The sequence below is a fragment of the Chelonoidis abingdonii genome, chromosome 1, assembly GCF_003597395.2.
Source record: "Chelonoidis abingdonii isolate Lonesome George chromosome 1, CheloAbing_2.0, whole genome shotgun sequence".
NCBI lineage: Eukaryota > Metazoa > Chordata > Testudines > Testudinidae > Chelonoidis > Chelonoidis abingdonii.
In genome coordinates this window covers 347,144,734-347,163,822 of record NC_133769.1, presented here as the reverse complement: position 1 = coordinate 347,163,822, position 19,089 = coordinate 347,144,734, and the positions used below count along the sequence as shown (strand labels likewise).

Sequence of the window (19,089 nt, the reverse complement as noted above, 5' to 3'; positions counted from 1 at the left end):
GTTCTACTGAAAGCACATTCAAAGATTGTCCCTTCTGAAAAGTAACACCGCTCATATATTGATGAGTTGTGGGTTGCAAGAGAAGGATTTATTCTTAGCACTTACTCCAAGATTTTGTCCACAGCAAAAACACAAAAACTGGAGATGTGCTGGGAAAAACAAACTTTTTAAACACAGTCCATGGGATTTCTCACTTTAATTGAAAGTAGAATATTTATGCACTGTTCAAATGCAGCTGGTTCTAATAAGTAGTTGGTTATATATTTGGCAGTATCTACTTCAGCTACAAACCTGCATTTCCAATTTAATAGCAAGAGATTACACTAGCACAGAGTTAGGGTTTCTTGGTGGAAGCTCAAAACTTCTGAAAACCAAGAAATGCAGCTATGGTTGCCCATGCAATAATTCAACAACTGTGGGGTCATCAGAGTAGGAGTGTGTGTTATGAGGCATATTGGGGCATTGCTGAAAGAGGGCAGAGTTAAAGATGCACACGAACACCTTAACTATGCATTTCCTGGTTTTCAGAAGTTTGAGTGTTAATCAGCTTGACATTCTGCAGGGGACAATATACCACACTGCATTAACAGTTTTTTTGCATTGAATGTTAGTTTTTTTTTTAAGACAGGAAAACATGCAATTTGGGAGGAGTTAGTAATCATTTAGGTAGTTGTGAAACATGACATGCACTGTTAGGGGATGCAGAAGGTTGGGGTGCCAGGCCTTCCCCCATCTCCATCCCCATTTATCCTCCTCATCTCACTGCTGCCCCAAACCTCTCTTCTTCCCCCTGCCTTTATAACCCTGCCAGGAAGCATTCATTTTTCTAGCCCCCCTTCACGCACAAATATTTTGATTACAAACACAAAAAACTCACTTATGACTTACAAATTGTGGCAAACAAGACAAAAGATGTTTTGAAGTGAGTGGCTGAAGTGGAGACTTGTGATGAACTTATCCTTATTTACCAAAGGTAAGCTCACAGCAATCAAAATTATCAGGGGGTAGCCATGTTAGTCTGTATCCACAAAAACAAGGAGTCCGGTGGCACCTTAAAGACTAATGGATTTATTTGGGCATTAAGCTTGGCCGCTTGTTTACTCTATAGGCAAAAGCCTCCTAGATATTTCTCTAAGGGGCTATTTTTTCCTTAGGGTTTCTCTCCAGAACCCCTGGCTCAAATGCCTGCACATTCATGTCACTAACCCTACTCTGTATCCTCCTGAAGCACACCAGCTTTATGAGAAATCCAACTAAGCATGTCAATTTTAGAAGACTTAAAAGGTCATTAGGACAAGTGTCATGACTAACTTACTACAGTGGCACTGCCTCACTACTATATCTGATTCCAATTTCCCTAACATGCCATTATATTACTCCTGAGGGAATTCTGCACTACTGTGCATGCAGAATTTGCACAAAAAAAAAAAGTGTATTTTTGCATAGAATTTTCCTCCACAGAAATTGGCTGCAAAGCTGCTAGCCACCACAAGGGGCCGCTGGACCCAGCAGAGTACATCTTGCAAGTGGAAGACACTGCTGGAGGGAGAGGGGGGAGCTGGAGGGTTCCTGGCAGCTGCAGTTCTCAACACACCCTGAAAGAAGGAGGCAGCATACAGAAATCTCCACAAATGTCTGGGAACCAGCATCAGTCTGTTTCTTGCTCTGAGATGCCCTGCAGGTGGGCTCTGGGGGATAGGGTGTGGGCATCTGGCCTCATTACTGTGCTTGGAGGGGGGGGAGTGGCAGAGAAACAGGAACTGGGTTGTCGCAGCGGTTTCCTTAACACTACTCCTGGAAGAATGTGTGTTTACTGTTACAGACAGTTGCAGATAGATATTTTGAAATAAATTACCAAAATAACAAACTGACAGTTATTTTCACAAATAAAATGCAGACTTTTGCAAATTTTTACATTATGCACAGAATTTTTAATCTGGACAGGGCAGAATTTTACCAGGAATATTATATGGGCCAAATAAGCCTTCACAAGCACTTGCTGACTGCATAATATCAGTATTCAAGACACCTGCACAGGGGCAGAGTTACATCCTATATGTAATTAGAAATCACAACACTGGATGTAGAGCAGGGGGTCTCAAACACGTGGCCCACCAAGCGGGGAGGGCTATTTCCTGTGGCCCACCAAGCAACCCACACCAACCCCACCTCCAGACCAAGGGTGGTCAAACCTCACCTGCAGGATTGCCCCCTTTGAGCCCCGCACTGCTCCTCGAAGTAGCTGGCATCACATCCAACTGGCATCACATCCATGCAGGCAGGCGGGGGAAGAGGGAGGAAGAGAGAAAAGAGAAGCAGAGGACTCTCTCCATGTGTTGCCCTGGCTTCCAAGTACAGTACATGGTTCCAGCTACTTCCAGGAGCAGGAGCCTGCCCTAGCTCCAGAGAGTGTGCCACTGCCACCCCAGAGCCCAAAGCCCTCCTGCACCCCACCCCCCAACTCCCTGTCTTGAGCCCCCCTGCCTGCACCTCAAGCCTCACTGCACCTCCTACCCAATCCTGTGCCCCGAGCCCCCTGCTGCACCTCCACCACACCCCTCATGAACCCTCTGGGGGCAGGGAGGGGGCTGGAATGGGGGCAGGGAAGAGGTAGGGCCTCATAGAAGGGGTGGAGTGGGGGCAGGGCTGGGGGCAACAAGAGGGGTGTCAGTGATGTGGTCCTCAGGCCAATGAACTAGCCCTCATGGTCATTTGAGTTTGAGACCCCTGATGTAGGGCATATAAGCTAGTATTAGTCTGAGGGAACAGAACAGGAGGACGACAATAAAGATTTTAGAAGACAGTAAATTTACAAGAAATCTTAAGCTGAGAAAGCAAGATCTCAGATTGAACAAGCACAGCAGCATAAGAACCAACACCAGATGCCAAATTATTGTAGTACTGCTTTGAGTGTAAGAGTACCTGCATGTAACTGTCTGACCACTACTGTGGTCAAGAGTTCCAAGTTCTGGTCCCATCTCAGAGACTAATTTTAGCCAGGTCATTTAATCTGTTTCCATTACTCAAACTCCTTCCACCAAATCAAGTATCAAGGAAACAAGATAAGAATACATGTGATTGGCTTTGAAAAAATACAATTCAGATAGTTTTTCAATTTACTGAAAGAATATAAAGAAAAAAGCAATTTACCTCTTGCAGGAGCAATAAACTAAAATGGTTCCTTTTTCTCTCTCCAAAAAAGCCAATTGAACTAAAATGCAGAGATGGAAAGAGCCAGATGAAGTCTCAGGTTCTCAACATTAAAGATTTTTCTTTAACCAATACTTATAACAAATGTAGCTGTTTTTCATGAGACTTTTAATCAGTTCTGTTCAGAATTAGAATTTAGTTCATTTGTGAATCACCCAGCAGTTGAACAGAGAAATTCATCATGCGAACTGCAATGTGAAGTCAGGTGGATCAAGTACTATATATGGCACCTGCAATACCTTACCCAGTAACAACTCCATTTCCAAATCCAGCATGAAGTTTTTCAAACCACACTGAGGAGCTGTTTGCCATGTTCATGCCTAGAAAAAAAGTTAAGCAGTTATCTCAGACCAGCATTAGAGATAATTTGATACTACACTCTAAAAATCTGTCCTGCAGTTTTATTCTACATAGCTAACTCAGTATATAAAAACAAAGCCACAAATTGTTATTTTGAACACCACAAACCAGCAGGAAAGTTCCTACCAAGATTGAGAATCAACATGAGAATTACTTAAGCAGCCCAGATGTGAAGCCTACAAACTGTACACATAGCTAAAATATTCAAGCTTGTGTTCTATTATTGTCAATCTCTCACCCTGTCCCCAATTGGGATTTTGTTTGAGGCCCCTAAACAACTTAATAACTATGTCCTATATAAAAAGGAACAGGAGTATTTGTAGCACCTTAGAGATTAACAAATGTATTTCAGCATAAACTTTCGTGGGCTACAGCTTACTTCTTCGGATGCATAGAATGGAAGAAGTGAGCTGTAGCCCACGAAAGTTTATGCTGAAATACATTTGTTAATCTCTAAGGTGCCACAAGTACTCCTGTTCTTTTTGTGGATACAGACTAACACGGCTGCTACTCTGAAATGTCCTATATGTGCTCTAACTACTAAAACCCTTATTCACACAATTTAAGAGATGACATTCACACATTTGTTAGATTCACCAGCACTGAGAAAGTCTTATGTATTAATTTCTTTTAGATAAGATGTTTGGGGTCATTTAGTACTAGAATTTGAACAGATTGTGGAATGATAGACTGAGACTTCATGAAGAAATGAAAGAAGAGAAAGCTGTAGTTCTCTACTCAGCATTTCTACCACCATTAATATAGGTGCTCCAATTGCTGTCCATGCTTACAAGTAGCACAACTCATGTAATCAGCTGTGGGTTGAAAAAGTCATTTATTATTAGCACAGAATTCTAAGTTTCTGTCCAAGTTAGACAAAAACAAAAGAATGCAGTGCTTCTGAAAGTGACATGCTGTATGTAATTGTGGCAAATTGCCGGTACTGTTCTGCTGGGTCTCGCGCTCTCTCCTCTGGGGTAGGTTCAGGGCGCTATTGCTTGCCTCTGAACCAGTTCTTAATCATTCCCCTAGTGTCCTTGGAGGAGGGGAGTGGAGAGGGAGGGACCTGGGCCCGCCCTCTACTCCAGGTCCCAACCCAGGGGCCCTGGGGTTGTGGTGAACCACTTGACTAGCGGTTTCTTCCCCTGGGTTACTTCCCTCTCATACCCGTCAGCTTGTGAAGGGCTTCTCGCCTCTCTTCTATACAAGCCTGGTGCCCCTTACCTAGGGTTTCTGTTGGGCTTCCCAATCCACCGCAGCACTCCTCCAAACCTTCTATTTCTCTCTGGACAAACTCTTCTCTTCTGCAATCTGCACTCTGCTCCAATCCAACCTCTCTCCTTCAACTACCACACCCTGTCTGACTGAAGCAGGGGTTTATATCCCATGACTGAAGTCAGGTGCTCTAACTAATCTAAAGCAAACCTTCCTCCCTTGGCAGGGAATAAGGCCCCCTGCTAACACTCTTATGCCGCCCTCTGGCCATGCTGTATCACATAATATATGCATTAAGTTTCAATCACACTCTTCAAATTTATATTACTATTTTTATGGAGGCAGAAGGCTGTTCAGGCATGATTTTTTAAACTAAGGTTGGGTGACAGAACGCAATGTTAACCTCTGAACCAAGTTAGGTAAGTTATTTGATATTTTACCTTCCTTTTCTACAGATAGTACTGAGCAAATGAAAAAACCTCAAAGCTTTATAAGAGCAGCTCCTTTACTACTCTATTTTGATTGCAACATTTACAATTCTCTAGACACTGCCAAACAAATTGTATACTCACCCAAAGGAAACTGAAGTTATACATTTACAACCTAGATGCTACATCAATCACTTGCAATAACTGAAAGTTTAAGTTGAATACTGAACATCATTTGTTTGAAGTGAATGTTTTGTTGACAAGTGGAGCAGCATATGGAGATACATATGCTCAGGGTCAGAGCAACCAGCATTTATGAGATTCCATGATGTACTAGTTTTCTGATCTGTGTAGTATCTCCTGTACAGGCCCAGGCCCATCAGCAGCATGTTCTTCCCCCTCTTCATCTTCTCTGATCAGTTTTGCATGCTTTGCTTTTGTCTTTGACTTTTTCTTGCTTGGAAGTTTGCTGCTTAATATGAAACAGCTGTTGTCCTAAGTCAATGGAAGACAAACCTTATCAGAATAAGAGCCAATTATAAAAGACAAGCTTTGAAGTGAGATTTTGCCAATAATTTTGGGAGAGGCAGAATAATATTTCCAAGAACTCCCCATGAGTAATTCTCAGACCTGTATTCCTCAATTTAGGATTCTTTGAAGTGGCAAACAAGACAGAACCATGAATTTTCAAATGCATTTTTTATATCAAGAAGCAGGGTCAGAAATGGCATATATAATAGTCCTCAGATACAGTTTAATTCCAGAAACAAATATTTAATCCAAAAATATTTTAAATTTTGCTTGATATTTTTGGTTCACTTGCTTTAAGATGCTACACAGAGGAGTAAAGTTAACTCAGGTTTACTCACAACTATTGTAGCACCAAATTCTTCTTGATCAGGATCCAAGTTGTAGTCCTCTCCACTGAAATAAAAATGGTCCAGAGTGGTTAGGTTTATGTAACAGCACAAAATACAAAGACTACAAGTGGTCTTTGATTTTTACCTCCACAAAATCTTGAGTTTCTCTTGGCTTCAATGCTACACCACCTCTACCTCAAGGTAACGCCATCCTCTGGAACCAAAAAATCTTACTGCGTTATAGGTGAAACTACGTTATATTGACTTGCTTTGATCCACTAGAGCGTGCAGCCCTGCCACCCGGGAGCACTGTATCCAAATTAGTGTTATATCAGGTCATGTTATATTGAGGTAGAGGTGTACTTGCACCTACATGAGGATGCCACTCCTGCAAAAGAATGATCTCAAATGACACCTCCTAAGACAATTAGAAATTAGGTAGGACAAGCTTTCAGTTATATTATGAAGAGGATAATTAGAAAGAGGTAAAGAGAATGCCTTCAGAGTAGATATGAGAGAGTGGACAGGGCAGCATGAAGAAAAGCCAACTGGTATACTGAAGAGATTAAGAGGACATGTCTATTTTAGGGCAGAGCAGAGAAGGCCAGACAGCACTGCTGTTACAGCCAAACATGGGCCAAAAGAGGCAGAGGGATTAGGTTTGCCCAATATTACATCTGTGAGTGAACCACAGCTGAGCAACATGTGCAAGGGGTAGTTGTAACTTTTACCCACTTTAAATGGAATTCTCAGAAAGAGTCAGAGCCACAACCATTACACAGTTCATACTTGTACACATTAGAGATCAAGGCAAATCCTGCAGCCTTTATTCACAGAACTATCACTGTCACCAAGGGCAGAAGGACTGCGTTCTTCTTATGAAGATGTTTTTCCAATCTTCTGCCACTGTAAGTTACCTGACACTTAAAGCAATATACCAACTTAAAATCACTCAGTTTGTGAAGAGTTAGGAATAGATTTTGATTGTTGATCCCCCATGCATCCTTGCTAATTGTTATTGTTTTAACTCTTCCCCTCAAGCTGGGTGAAACACCCAAGTAAATGGGGGTGTGGAAGAGAAAGAACTGACAGGGATTTGAAGGGGTTTTTAATGCATGACAGTGTTAGCAAGTGTTAGGCTAGCTGTAATTTTAATAATGTGAGATTTGTAGAAGCGAGGATTGTGTGAAGCAAGTGGGAAAGAACTGTGTGTTGATAATGAGGAATGTAGACTAGCATCTAAACAGAAGTGAGAAAGATGACCTATGTATAAACAAAATGTAGCTTTTATTATTGCATGTAACAAAGTATAAATGCTTGCTGTAATTGTTTACCTGTAGAGAGACCTGTCTAGGAGGAGGAAACCCTGTGTCCTAGTGCATTCTCTCCCTCTATTTCTCGAGCAATTGCATAAAGTATCTGACTTTGCTGCACCCAAACAAAAAGGTGAGAACTGAGTTTCTCTCTGACAGGGGGAAATGACTGACCACACATGAGAGAACTGTCATAAATAGATAGCTAAGGATTAATGTTTCTTTCACCTGTAAAGGGTTAACAAAGAGAACCAAACACCTGACCAGAGGACCAATCAGGAAACTGGATTTTTCAAAGCTCAGGGGAGGGAATGTTTGGGTTTTTGTCTTTGTCTGGCTCTCAGCTATGAGATGTGGATTTTTCTCTTCTTTCTATCTTCAGCTTCTAATCTTTCAGTTTTCAAAGTTGTGGTCAAAGGGTTTAGAAAAACAATAGGCTGTTATTGTATTTACATGTGTGTAGTTTGCTGGAAGTGTTACAATGCTGCAGGGATATCTTTTTTCTTATAGCAAATGAAGACCCTTTTGTCTAATTAGTCATGATAAGAGATTGTGTTTTTTTCTTTTTTCTACTTTTTATTACTAACAGCTGCATTTTTTTTTAAAACTTGTTAACTTTTCTAGTGTATGGCAACGCGGGATAGGAATATCTGCGCCAGGATTACTGTTCTCAGGGAAGATCTGGAGGGGAAGGTTAAATTGTCCTCTCGGGTTTTGTGTTTTCAAGGAGTTAAAGCCAGGGAAATCTCCTAGTATTACCCCAGGGCATGGAAAATCTGGGAGGAAGTGAGATTGCGGGAAGGTTTTGGGGAGACCAGAGTGAGCCAAGACACTGGAATTTTTGGCTGGTGGCAGTGATATCAGATCTAAGCTGGTAATTAAGCTTAGAGGGTTCATGCTAGCTTCTCAGTTTATGAACGCTAAGGTTCAAATCTGAGTAGGAAAGCTATGACAAGAACATCAAAACTTTACATAATAGTCTAATATGTAGTCAGTTTAAGTCTCTAATCTTTCAGCTATAGAAAGCTCAGCTATTTGCAATAAGTGTAGACAAATTTTAGACAAGAACGATTTTAAGTTGACTATTTCCCATTCCACTTTGTTCACTGAATCAAACCTAAGATGCAAGAGGGAAAAAAAGCAACAGTCCTCAGACTTGACAGGTTGCACTCCACGAATTCCCAATCCAGTTCCTATGCCACAAGATAGCAAGGCCTTTTTTATTTTGAACTGGAGTTGGATCTTATGGCTTCCCACACAAAGTGGGACTGCATGAAATTAAGCTGTGAACAGTTTCTCAAAAGAATTACTTTTAGTAATTCCCAATCCAGATTTAACCTCTATTAAATTTAAATTACCGGAGTTTAAAGTTCATAGATCAAGCCTCAGAAACGTGCACACAGTGGATGATCATCTCGCACTGTAGTGAGACTTAGACCTGAACTGAATGCCCAGCTCAGCCACAGATCTTGAGAAACTAGTTTACTCTGATTCCTCAATTCCTGATCTGCACGGGGATATACTTCCCTGCCTCAGAGATATTGCAAGGTTAAGTTTCCCTAATGATTATGTAGTACACAGATAGCATTCATCATAACTTCGATGCCAGTTAAGGAAATAGATAGATGTTACTTTTTTGGAAATAAGTGTGAACTTACTTTGTCTCCTGAATAGGAGAAATGGGTCCTTCGTCATCTATGTATTTGTGTTTCCGCATTGCCATACATTCATTTTCTAAATCCTCACTAGCATTCAGGTTTTTTAAAGCCTTTTGGAGATGTTCTTCACACTTGAGCATCTTAATGTATTGGAAATATCCCTTTAAAGCTGCTTGCTAAGAAAAACAGATTTGTTACATTATGCAAAACCTTGAAATCAATCAATGCCATTATTAAGACAGACTACATCTGTTTATTTCGACTTCTAATACCAAGGATAGACCCTTCAGCATATATTTAAAAATGTGCTATACGGCAAATCAGTTAAGAATTTAGTACTAACTGATAAATTATGTTGTCTGATAAGTTATTAGTACTGATAAATTATGCTGTCAAGTAATCTGCATACAATCTCATCTATAATGTTGTACTGAAAGTGTGAATTTAATTCACTGTACTCTGACCAAAATAGTCAGTGGTTCTTAAGTGCAAAAGCACAATAGTTACGTTATGGCAACTGCCATTTCAGTTTGTTCTGCCTCTAGAAACCACTCCAATTAAAATAAAACAGAAAAACCTCACCTCATATTCAGAAATCATTTTCATGGGGATATGTTTCCTTCCATATTCTTTTTCCACAAAAGGAAACTGAAAGCCTCTGTCTAGAAGTCTCTTTTTCTGCTCTTCTTGTGGAAGAGTTAGCCGAGGTCTTCCTCTAGGTTTTCCTGTGCTCCTGTACCTCTTCTCTCTCTCTTTTGGTTTCTCCTTACATCTTTGATGTGCTTGTCTCCTATACTTCCTCCTCAAGCGATAGTCAAAACTGGCTTTCAAACTGAGTGCCGATCTAGACAGTCCTGGGGATTTGGCCAACTTAAATGGAGACCCAGGGTCTAGAGAGGATTCAGTGGAAATGTCTCTGTCTAATGTATTTGCTGGAGAGCTTACCAAGTGTCTTGTTGAACTTCGAGCTGCCGGTGTAATGTTACACTCATGTTCCATCAAGCTGCTAGTAGAATCAGAAAGGTCACTATGATAACAAAACAAGAGTAAATGGTTAACTTTTTTGAAAGCACAGTTGATGTTCCTGATAAAATTACACACTGACTACAAAGAATTCTCCCAGTATCAAACAAAATTATCTTCTGTACCCTAGTAGCTTTGGAGTGATTAGGTGTCTATGGTGATTACTATTAAAAAAATTTGATTAAGTATGGCCCTTAGATACCTAAAGCACTAGATCAGTAAACAAGCATCTTAATTTCAGGTGAAGCCACAAGGGAGTTATGCAGAAAGTTGGCTTACAAGCTATGCAAAATTCTTTACTGAGGGAAAAAAAAAAAAATCACAGTTCTAGTCTCAAAAGGGTAGTAGGCAAAACATCAAATATTTAGAAGTTGGGACTGGACAACAGGATAGATCATTCAATAGTTGTCCTGTTCTGTTCATTCCCCCTGAAGCATCTGGCACCTGCCACTGGGCAGGATGGACCATTGGTCTGGCCCTCTATGGCCTCATGTTCATATTCTTTGTATGAATACAGAGCCTTTCAGAGATTTCAAAGCTTTATTCATACAGCTTATAGGTGTGAATTAAGCCTCCATGCCACTGAGGCAGGGAAATGTATTACAGATGGAAAAACCTATTAAGATAGAGTGGCTTTACAACTTGGCTACGGTCACATAGGAAATCTGACAGCCACACAAAAAAACACAACTTACTTCCCATACCCATGCTTTAACCACAAGACTGCTCTCCTTCCTTGGAAAGTCTGTTTAGTACCAGTTTGACTTCATATAGATTGGAAATTGTATGGCAACTTGCTGTAACAGGAGTCTGCTTGAAATGAAAGCCAATCTGTTTGGTCACTCTAGCTGCAGTTCTCAAATGTTGTCATAGTGAGCCATCTTAAGGGAGTAGGGGAGAACCAACTGCACCTCCCTATAGCTGCACAGACAGGGACCAGGCCCCCACCCCTTGACCAGCTTCAGGGACCCCACATTATCACCTCCTCCTTAGCACGGGCAAACAAGCTGTTCCCAGGGAGGAAGACAGCATCAAGAGCTCCTGCAGAGCTCGAGAGCCCGCTTTTGTGACCTGTGTGAAATAAATTGGTCCCAATCTAGTTCCAGGGCCCAATAGAGGGGCATTACAGCTGCCAGGAGTCTGTGCCACAAGTGGAGTGTGAGCTTTAGTGCAACCTAAAAGGAGATGTACTAGAATGAAGGGGGAAAGATGCTGCTGGAGCTCGGAAGCTGGAGGGGGCATGTATTATGGAAGCACAGTGGGCGGGCAGCCCTGCCTGCTCCATCAGCAAGTGCACAACCCTTTCCCCAGTAAGAAGGGTTCAGCACTGCTGCACCAAGCCACTAGTGAAAGTTAGTGTGCAAAAGGGGGAGATGGAGTTTGAGCACTAGCTCCTCCCCAGGTGCACACTTACCTCCCTCAAGGTACACTGCAATTTGGTTTGAGAACCTCTTCACTACATTCTAAAAGTTTATAAGGCAAGGCTTCCTGCCACAGCCAAGCTTCTGCTTGTACCTTCAAAACTCTATATAATGCTCTCCTTAGCTTTTTGTTGGTTGCTACCACTCTGCAGAGAAAGGCTATGATACTAGGGCACCTCCATTTCCCTAACTGTTAAAATTGGTTTAACCTGCCTACACAAAAAAGTTTAGTTCAGTAGTAAAAGCCCACTGTAAAGCTACTTTGAAATAATCCGTTGAACAGTGGTTTGGATGAAGAAGCTGGTAGCCTAGGCTCCTGGGTTATACTCCATACCTGCAGCTTTGCCAGTGACTGACCTTGGGTAAGCCATCATGTTCTTCACTTAACCCAGCTGGAGAACAGCCACACTTCTCTCACAAGCCTACAACAGATTTTTGCTGAATTCTCTTACCCAGAAGCTTGAGTAGTCAAAATGCACAATGACATGTGCTACCACATACAAAAGTTTTACTCCCACTTTTGCACTAGCATTGTCTACACAAGATACAGGGTAACAGAATCTCATCCAAAGTCTTCCATAAACAGTGGATCTAAGGAACTACAGAGGAACAGAATATTAGAACTCAAAGTCACTTCCTTATTACTCAAGTACAGGCACTGGATTGTTATTGGAAAGTTTAAAAAGTGAGATTACAAGGTATTTGCAAGCCTTTACAAAAATGTATACCCAATTGAAAAAAGCCAGATGGAATTTTAGTCCTAGAGCCTTATAATGTTGCCTAATCAAAAGAGAGAATTCATAAATCATAAGTCATTTTAAAATGTAGGACAATGAAGACTGAATTCCTGGTACCCCATCACTATATGGTTTGCTTAAATAAAGCAAATTTGTCCCCACAAAAGCAAAACTGGAAGGGAGTAAAGAAATAAGGAGTTGTGGTTGGTAGAGATATGAAGTCTTTCAAGCCAAAGTAGATAAAATATGGGTTAGGACTTCTAGGATACTCTAACTATTTACATAGATATTTAGACTATATGCTCTTTGGGACAAAGTCTGCCTTCCTGTGTTTGGAAAATGCTTGTTTAACATGTGAGGAGCTAACAAAGAAACAGCCCTCCCCGCAAAAAATCACTCAAATGAACAGCAGCACAGAGTTATGAACAACCCTCTATTCCCGAGGTGTTGGTAACTCTGAACAAAAGTTGTTCCTTCAAAAGTTTACAACTGAACATTGACTTATGCAAATTTGAAACTTTACTATGCAGAAGAAAAATGATGCTTTCCCTTTTCTTTTAGTAGTTTACATTTAACAGTACATTTACTGTAATTGTTTGTCTCTGCTGATGCCAGATTGTGTAATTCTGGTTCCAAATGAGTTTTGTAGTTCAATGGTCAGTTTGTAACTGAGGTTTTACTGTACTGCATATGCACCAGTACAAGTACATCATCCTAAATAGAAGTCAGCAGTATGACTTGTTTGTTTTCAACCAAGATATCATACAACTGACTCCAGTATCTTAAGCAATTTAGGGAATTCAGAGTCCTTTTTACCAGACATGTAGTGGGTGGGGTGAGGGGGGGAACTCACATCTCTGAATTGTTGTCATCCAGCAAAGCATTGGTCGGAACAGTGGTCAAGTAGGTGAAATATTTGGAAGATCTACCACTGGTGTAGGATTCCTGTGAAGATTTTTCACATACAGAATCTTTCTGTGCAGAGCCTAAACAAGAATTCCTTGCAGTTACATGTTCATGCACACTAGACTGTTCTTGAGGAGTATATATTAGATCTTGGGAATCTTCAAAGTGGTCAAAAGCTGAAGTCTTGGTTTCATCAGCATCAGTCATTCTGATCTTTCTATTTGTTCTAAAATAAAAAAATATTCAATAAAAGATCAATCACCAGGGGATTTTTTTGGTTACAATTAAGTTACCTCTAAGTTCTAAGGCATTTTTGTTCAAATAGAAATGTTAGTATAAAGTATCCTTCCTGCCCCATCCCAATATTGAGTATTCAGGTTTTTTGGAGCAGTAAATAAAAGTCTCTCCAGATAATCAATTATATTGCTCAGTGATATTTCAAAAACAATTGTAATGTTTAAAAAAAGTATGCACTTTTAACAGTATTTAGTTATGTCCAAAAGAGTCCTTTGCAAACATCTAATCAGTCTCACAACAGCACTGATGTAGGAAAGTACACTCTACCCCAATAGAACACTGTTCTTGGAAGCCAAAAAAATCTTACTGGATTATGGGTGAAACTGTTATATCAAACTTGCTTTGATCTGCTGGAGTGCAAGCCCCACCCACCCCAACCCTGGGGCATTGCTTTACCACACTGTATCTGAATTCATGTTGTATCAGGGTAGAGGTGTATTCTTGTCTTACAGGTGAAAAAACTGAGGCAGAGAGGTGAGACATACCCAAAACAATGGACAAGGTGTGTTATAAGCGAGAATTAAAATTCAAGGGTGGGGTTTTCCAAAGCACCTGATGGAGTAAGGGGTACACACATTCCATTGATCTGTTCACTTTTCCTCCACCAGGCATACTGGAAAACCCCATCACCACTAGATCAAACTCTTATAGTTTAACCCAATAAGCTAGATAAGTAGTCTGAACATTGACACATACAGATGTCAGGCTAATATCAGCAGCTGACACTGGCAAGTGTGCCAGCCTTTGGCATCTGGTGTTAACCACTAACTACTGAAATAAAGAACATTAGGAGTGCAGGTTTGTGATGTCAAAAGGAGAGCCACATATGAGTTTGCAGTCCCTGCAGATAAAGGGGAAGGTGATGTAGGACATAAGATCTGCTTTGGCTAGTTTAAGACATTTAAGGAAGTGTATTAAGTCTTAAGAACTTTCCCTGCCAAGGGACAATAGTAGAAAAGTGATCCGTACAAAAAAGTAAACATATCAGTTAAGGTCAAAAAGCACTTTCTTCTATGAAGGTACTTTTTACTTTTCCTTGTGATAGCTCAGATCATTTGTAACAATACTAAAGATTAATACTGGCAGTGTTTGCTACTACATGGAGCTTTTAAAAAAGTGTAAATTTATATACAGAAAGTTGAACAAACTACACATTATCTCATCAGTACACAACTCATTTTTCACAGAAAAATTACTTTCAAACTGTAAGAGGGAAAAAACTTCCTTAATGGTATTGCAAGCTTTTTTTTTTTTAAACCCCGCAGGGTACACAAGATGAAAGATGGGCAGACTGGAATGACAGCGTAGTGGGCCACGTGGAACATCTGAACAAAGTTGAGAAGTGAGATAGTATACTTTCAAAAAATTGGTATCTTGTTTGTGTATCTCAGCAAACAGAATTTCAAGAGTTTTGAGTAGAGCTCATGTCTTATTGCATCTCATACAATATTTGAGCCCTAACCTAGTTAGGGCAGCTACCAATCCCCATTGTTAAGCGTGCAGTTCTTAACTGGTGAAAAATGTTTTGTTTTTTGTTTTTTTAGTCAAAACTTTTTAATATGAATAATTTGGACAAGCAGAAGTAGTTCTGGTTTTAAAGGTTATAGCAACAATCACTACATCTGGGAAGGAATCCACAAGGATGGCTATAACTGACAGTATGTATTTCTTCTAAGGATTCTCATTAAAAAGATTTGACTGCTTCTGGGCACGTTACCTTTTCCAAGTGACATGCCGTTCTTTATAAATCTGCTGTTGGCGTTCCCCAGAATGTACTGAAGATAACTCTATTTACATTCAAAAATATTTTTGTAAAGTATCTTCAGCATAGTGGAAATGCCCATAAATCAGTCAGTGGAAGCCTCCCTAACATAGGTGTAGGACAGCTTTGTTGATCTCTGGGTTTGTCCAGTCATTCCGGATGTCATCAAGGTGATTATCAAAATCTACAAGGATTTCATAGGATTTGCTGTCCAAGAGAGATGTGGCAATCCTCTGGGCTTCAGACCAGTCTTCACAATAATCAAAATGTGGGTCTTTGCATCTCCATTTGTTTTCATGATGCTCATACACATGAAAAATGTTTCCAGGGTCATAAACATTACTATTATTTGCACTGTTGTACCCAGAGGCCTCTACTGGAAACCCATGCTAGGCACTGTACTCATAAAGACATGGTCTCTTTTTCAAAGAGTTTACAATTCAAGTATAAGATGAGGTACATCAAGTGAATCAAAAAAACAAAGGGTCACAAGGTAACAGAGAAATAATGGCTAGCCACAGCACACCAGCTGGTTAACTAGGGTGCTTTCAAACTTACAAGTGTTTACAAACACACAGAAACGTAAGACTTTTCATACAGTTCCACAACACCACTTTTCTCCCTACCCTAGCTTGGGTGAGGGCTGATCCCTGCTGCAGCAGCACCCTTCTCCTGGCACAGAAATAATAGTTAGGGTTAAAAATTGAATGTTTGAGAGCAGTTTTCCTAGGGTGACCATATGTCTCGATTTTATAGGGACAGTCTTGATTTTTGGTTTTTTTCTTATAGAGGATACTATTACCCCCCACCCCATCCCGATTTTTCACACTCACTGTCTGATCACCCTAAGTTTCCCCCAAAAGCCTTGTGTTGATGAAACAGGGTTGTGTTTTGTCACACAAATTGATTAAAAAGACACTTTCTGAAAACTGCTGCTGTCTATTTCCATCACTCTTCCCACTTCTACAGCTCCATGCAACCAGCCAGGCTTTCACTGTACACACAGTGCTAATTACACCCACGTGTTGTCAGAAGCATTTGACACGTGAGTCAGTCAAACAAGTACAATAGAATGAAGGACTTGCCCCACGGCAGAGCAGGGAACGGAAGAACCCGGAACCCGACACCCTCCCCTGCCCCATGCCCTGGTCACTCGGCGGGGCCGGGCCATTTTCCAGGTTACACTAGCCCCAAGGCACCTCGCCGGGGGAAGGGGAAGCCTCTCTCATGGGGTGAGCCGTACCATTAGCACTGCAGCGGGCCATACCATTAGCCAATGGGGGGGCCCGCACCCCGCCAGTCCTGGGGCAGGGAGGGACCAAGGCCACAGGGACCGCCCAGACCCCCAAGCCCTTGGGGAGCGGGGCTGCATTTAGACCCCAATACCTTGCCGCAGCTAATCGATGACCTTCTCCCCAGCCTCCCCCGAGGGTCTCCGCCCAGCCCGGGGGGCCAGCGCCGCGGATGGCACTGGATAAAGCACGCAACTCACCCTTAATCCTTTTCCCGCTCTCTGGCAGGCTAAAGCAAGGGCCGAAGTAAGCCTGTGCGGCTTCTTAAATAGCGCACTTGCTCTCGCGAGAGCTGGCTGGCCTGATGGGAAGAAGGGAGTGGTGGGGGAGGGCAGTCGACGAGCGCCATCTTGAGAGAGGCACTGAGGGTGTCTGCCTCTCTCCCCCCAGCGTTGTAATAGTGGTGGCCACAGAGGCCCGGGAGACTCGTGCGCTCGCGCAGACGGAGCCCCTCCCCCGCGGTACTGTAGTAAATAGAATAGCAGCTGCTGAACACACGGTTACCCTGTGCTGGGTCAAGGGTGCTGCTGTGTGTCCGAAAGCGGTGGAGTTAGGGGAAGGGGTAAGGCTAGTGTAGCGAAGTGACATTGTTAGTGGTTGTACTACAGGAAGAGCCTTGCTAATCCGCTACTCCCCTTCCTACATCCTGCTTCACAACCTTGTCCCTGGAACGGGAGCTGCTCTACGTAAAGTGAACATAGTAAGTACATCAGGTGAGTTATTAGCCTAACTGTCTGGGTATGTTTAGTCACCTACCCACTCCCTTTCAGAACTGAGAAAAGCAACAGAGAGTCCTGGGGCGCCTTAAACGCTAACAGACGTATTATTTGGAACATAAATTTATGCTCCAATACATCTGTTAGTCTTTAAGATGCCACAGGACTCTTTGTTTGAAACTTTTCTATTGTGTTTTGAAAGGGACCTCACAAAACTGGGTGACTGGGCAACAAAATGGCAGATTAAATTCAATGTTGATAAATGCAAAGTACTGCATATTGGAGAACATTATCCCATTTATACATACAAAATGATGGGGTCTAAATTAGCAGTTACCACTCAGGAAAGAGATCTTGGCGTCATCGTGGACATCCTCTCAATGTGCAGCGACTGTCAAAAAAAGCTAACAGGATGTTGGGAAATAATGAGGAAAGGAATAAATAATTTGGCCAGAAATATCATATTGCCTCCAAAATGCACCCATATCTTGTATACTACATGCAGATTTGGTTCCCCCATCTAAAAAAAAAAAAGATACATTGGAAATGGTACAGAAAAGGATAACTAATATGATTAGGGTATGGAGCAGCTTCCATATGAGAAGACATTAATAAGACTAGGACTTTTCAGCTTGGAAAAGGAGATGACCAAGAGGGGTATGAAAAGAAAGTAAATAAGGAAGTATTATTTACTCCTTATCATACACACAATAATTAGCAGTCACCAAATTAAATTAATAGGCAGCAGGTTTAAAACAAACTAAAGGAAGTATTTTTTCACACAGCACAGAGTCAACCTGTGGAACTCTTTGCCAGAGGATGTTTTGAAGGTCAAGACTATAACAGGATTCAAAAAAGAACTAGATAAGTTCATGGAGGATAGGTCTATCAATGGTTATTAGCCAGGATGGCTGGGGATGCAAAACCATGCTCTGAAGTGTCCTAACCTCTGTTTGTCAGAAGTTGGGAATGGGCAACAGGGTGGATCAGTTGATGATTACCTGTTCTGTTCATTCCCTTTGAAGCACCTGGGATTGGCCACATTCAGAAGACAGGATACTGGGCTAGATAGACCATTGGTCTGATCCAGGATGGCCATTCTCATGTTTTGTAGAGAAGGGGCTGTTGCTTTTCTGGCTCTGATGAGTTTTTTAATTACTTTTTAAAATGCCCTTTAAGTTATTGCTTCCTTTTAATTGTTTCCAGTGTGCCATAACTACTCTGGATTTGTCTTTTAGGCCCCAGTCCGCAATGAATCCTTATGGATAGACCATAACTCCCTTACACCGAGCTCTGTTGGAGACAATTAAGTAAAATCACCAGCCCATAACAATTCCCCCAAAAACTCTAGCCAAGACCATTCCAATTCTGCTGCTGCTCCATGGTGGAAGTTACTGCATAGGTCACATCTCATTTGTGCACCAAAACACTCCAATGAGGGAGGAAAGAAGGGAAGAGCCCATCAAAGACACTGACTTGTACTTTGAATTGAATACGGTACCATGTTTTATTTGTACTAAAAATTGACTGAAATGGTAAGTATATATATTTATGGGGGGGAAAAAATCACATTAGTATTCTTTGTGGACTACTGTTAATCCTGTACTAAGAAGGTGTGGAAAAAGTTACATTTACTAGTCAGACATAGTTTTGAAGGTTTTCATAGAATAGAACATCAGGGTTGGAAGGGACCTCAGGAGATCATCTAGTCCATTCCCCTGCTCAAAACAGGATCCTTCCTCAATTAAATCATCCAACTGATTTTTGCCCCATATCCTTAAATGGCCCCCTTAAGGATTGAACTCACTACCCTAGTTTTAGCAGGCTAGTGCTCAAACCACTGAACTATCCTTCATCCCCAAAAAGCCCCCCTCCTCCTCCTCCTCCTCCT

At 41.5% G+C, this 19,089-nt stretch overlaps 2 protein-coding genes and 3 non-coding genes across 6 annotated transcripts in view; 1 reads left to right on the top strand and 4 right to left on the bottom strand.

The window, feature by feature from the left end:
• The window catches only part of TAF1D (TATA-box binding protein associated factor, RNA polymerase I subunit D), a 33,666-nt gene extending 17,007 nt beyond the window's left edge, over positions 1-16,659 (bottom strand). The window contains exons 1-8 of the mRNA XM_075061734.1: positions 16,577-16,659; positions 13,079-13,357; positions 9,627-10,071; positions 9,045-9,220; positions 6,083-6,137; positions 5,358-5,708; positions 3,455-3,530; positions 3,151-3,211 (exon numbers count right to left, since the gene is read on the bottom strand). Coding sequence (XP_074917835.1) covers positions 5,547-5,708; positions 6,083-6,137; positions 9,045-9,220; positions 9,627-10,071; positions 13,079-13,338 — 1,098 coding nt within the window. The 5' untranslated portion in view covers positions 13,339-13,357; positions 16,577-16,659 and the 3' untranslated portion in view covers positions 3,151-3,211; positions 3,455-3,530; positions 5,358-5,546. The remainder of the gene's footprint in view (positions 1-3,150; positions 3,212-3,454; positions 3,531-5,357; positions 5,709-6,082; positions 6,138-9,044; positions 9,221-9,626; positions 10,072-13,078; positions 13,358-16,576) is intronic.
• Positions 25-151, bottom strand: LOC116822626 (small nucleolar RNA SNORA40). The gene has a single exon (XR_004373207.1). It is a non-coding gene; the product is annotated as a small nucleolar RNA SNORA40 (small nucleolar RNA).
• LOC116822629 (small nucleolar RNA SNORD5) lies at positions 3,327-3,399 on the bottom strand. Its single transcript, XR_004373209.1, has one exon. It is a non-coding gene; the product is annotated as a small nucleolar RNA SNORD5 (small nucleolar RNA).
• Positions 4,347-4,469, bottom strand: LOC116822627 (small nucleolar RNA SNORA40). The gene has a single exon (XR_004373208.1). It is a non-coding gene; the product is annotated as a small nucleolar RNA SNORA40 (small nucleolar RNA).
• A 157-nt stretch (positions 16,660-16,816) lies between the features above and the next one.
• The window catches only part of C1H11orf54 (chromosome 1 C11orf54 homolog), a 28,284-nt gene continuing 26,011 nt past the window's right edge, over positions 16,817-19,089 (top strand). Inside the window, exon 1 of one of the 2 annotated variants that reach the window (XM_075061733.1) lies at positions 16,817-17,182. The gene's annotated coding sequence lies outside the window, so the exon portion shown is untranslated. Of the gene's footprint in view, positions 17,196-19,089 lie in introns of both variants that reach the window. The other variant, XM_032776619.2, reaches the window with a different exon arrangement.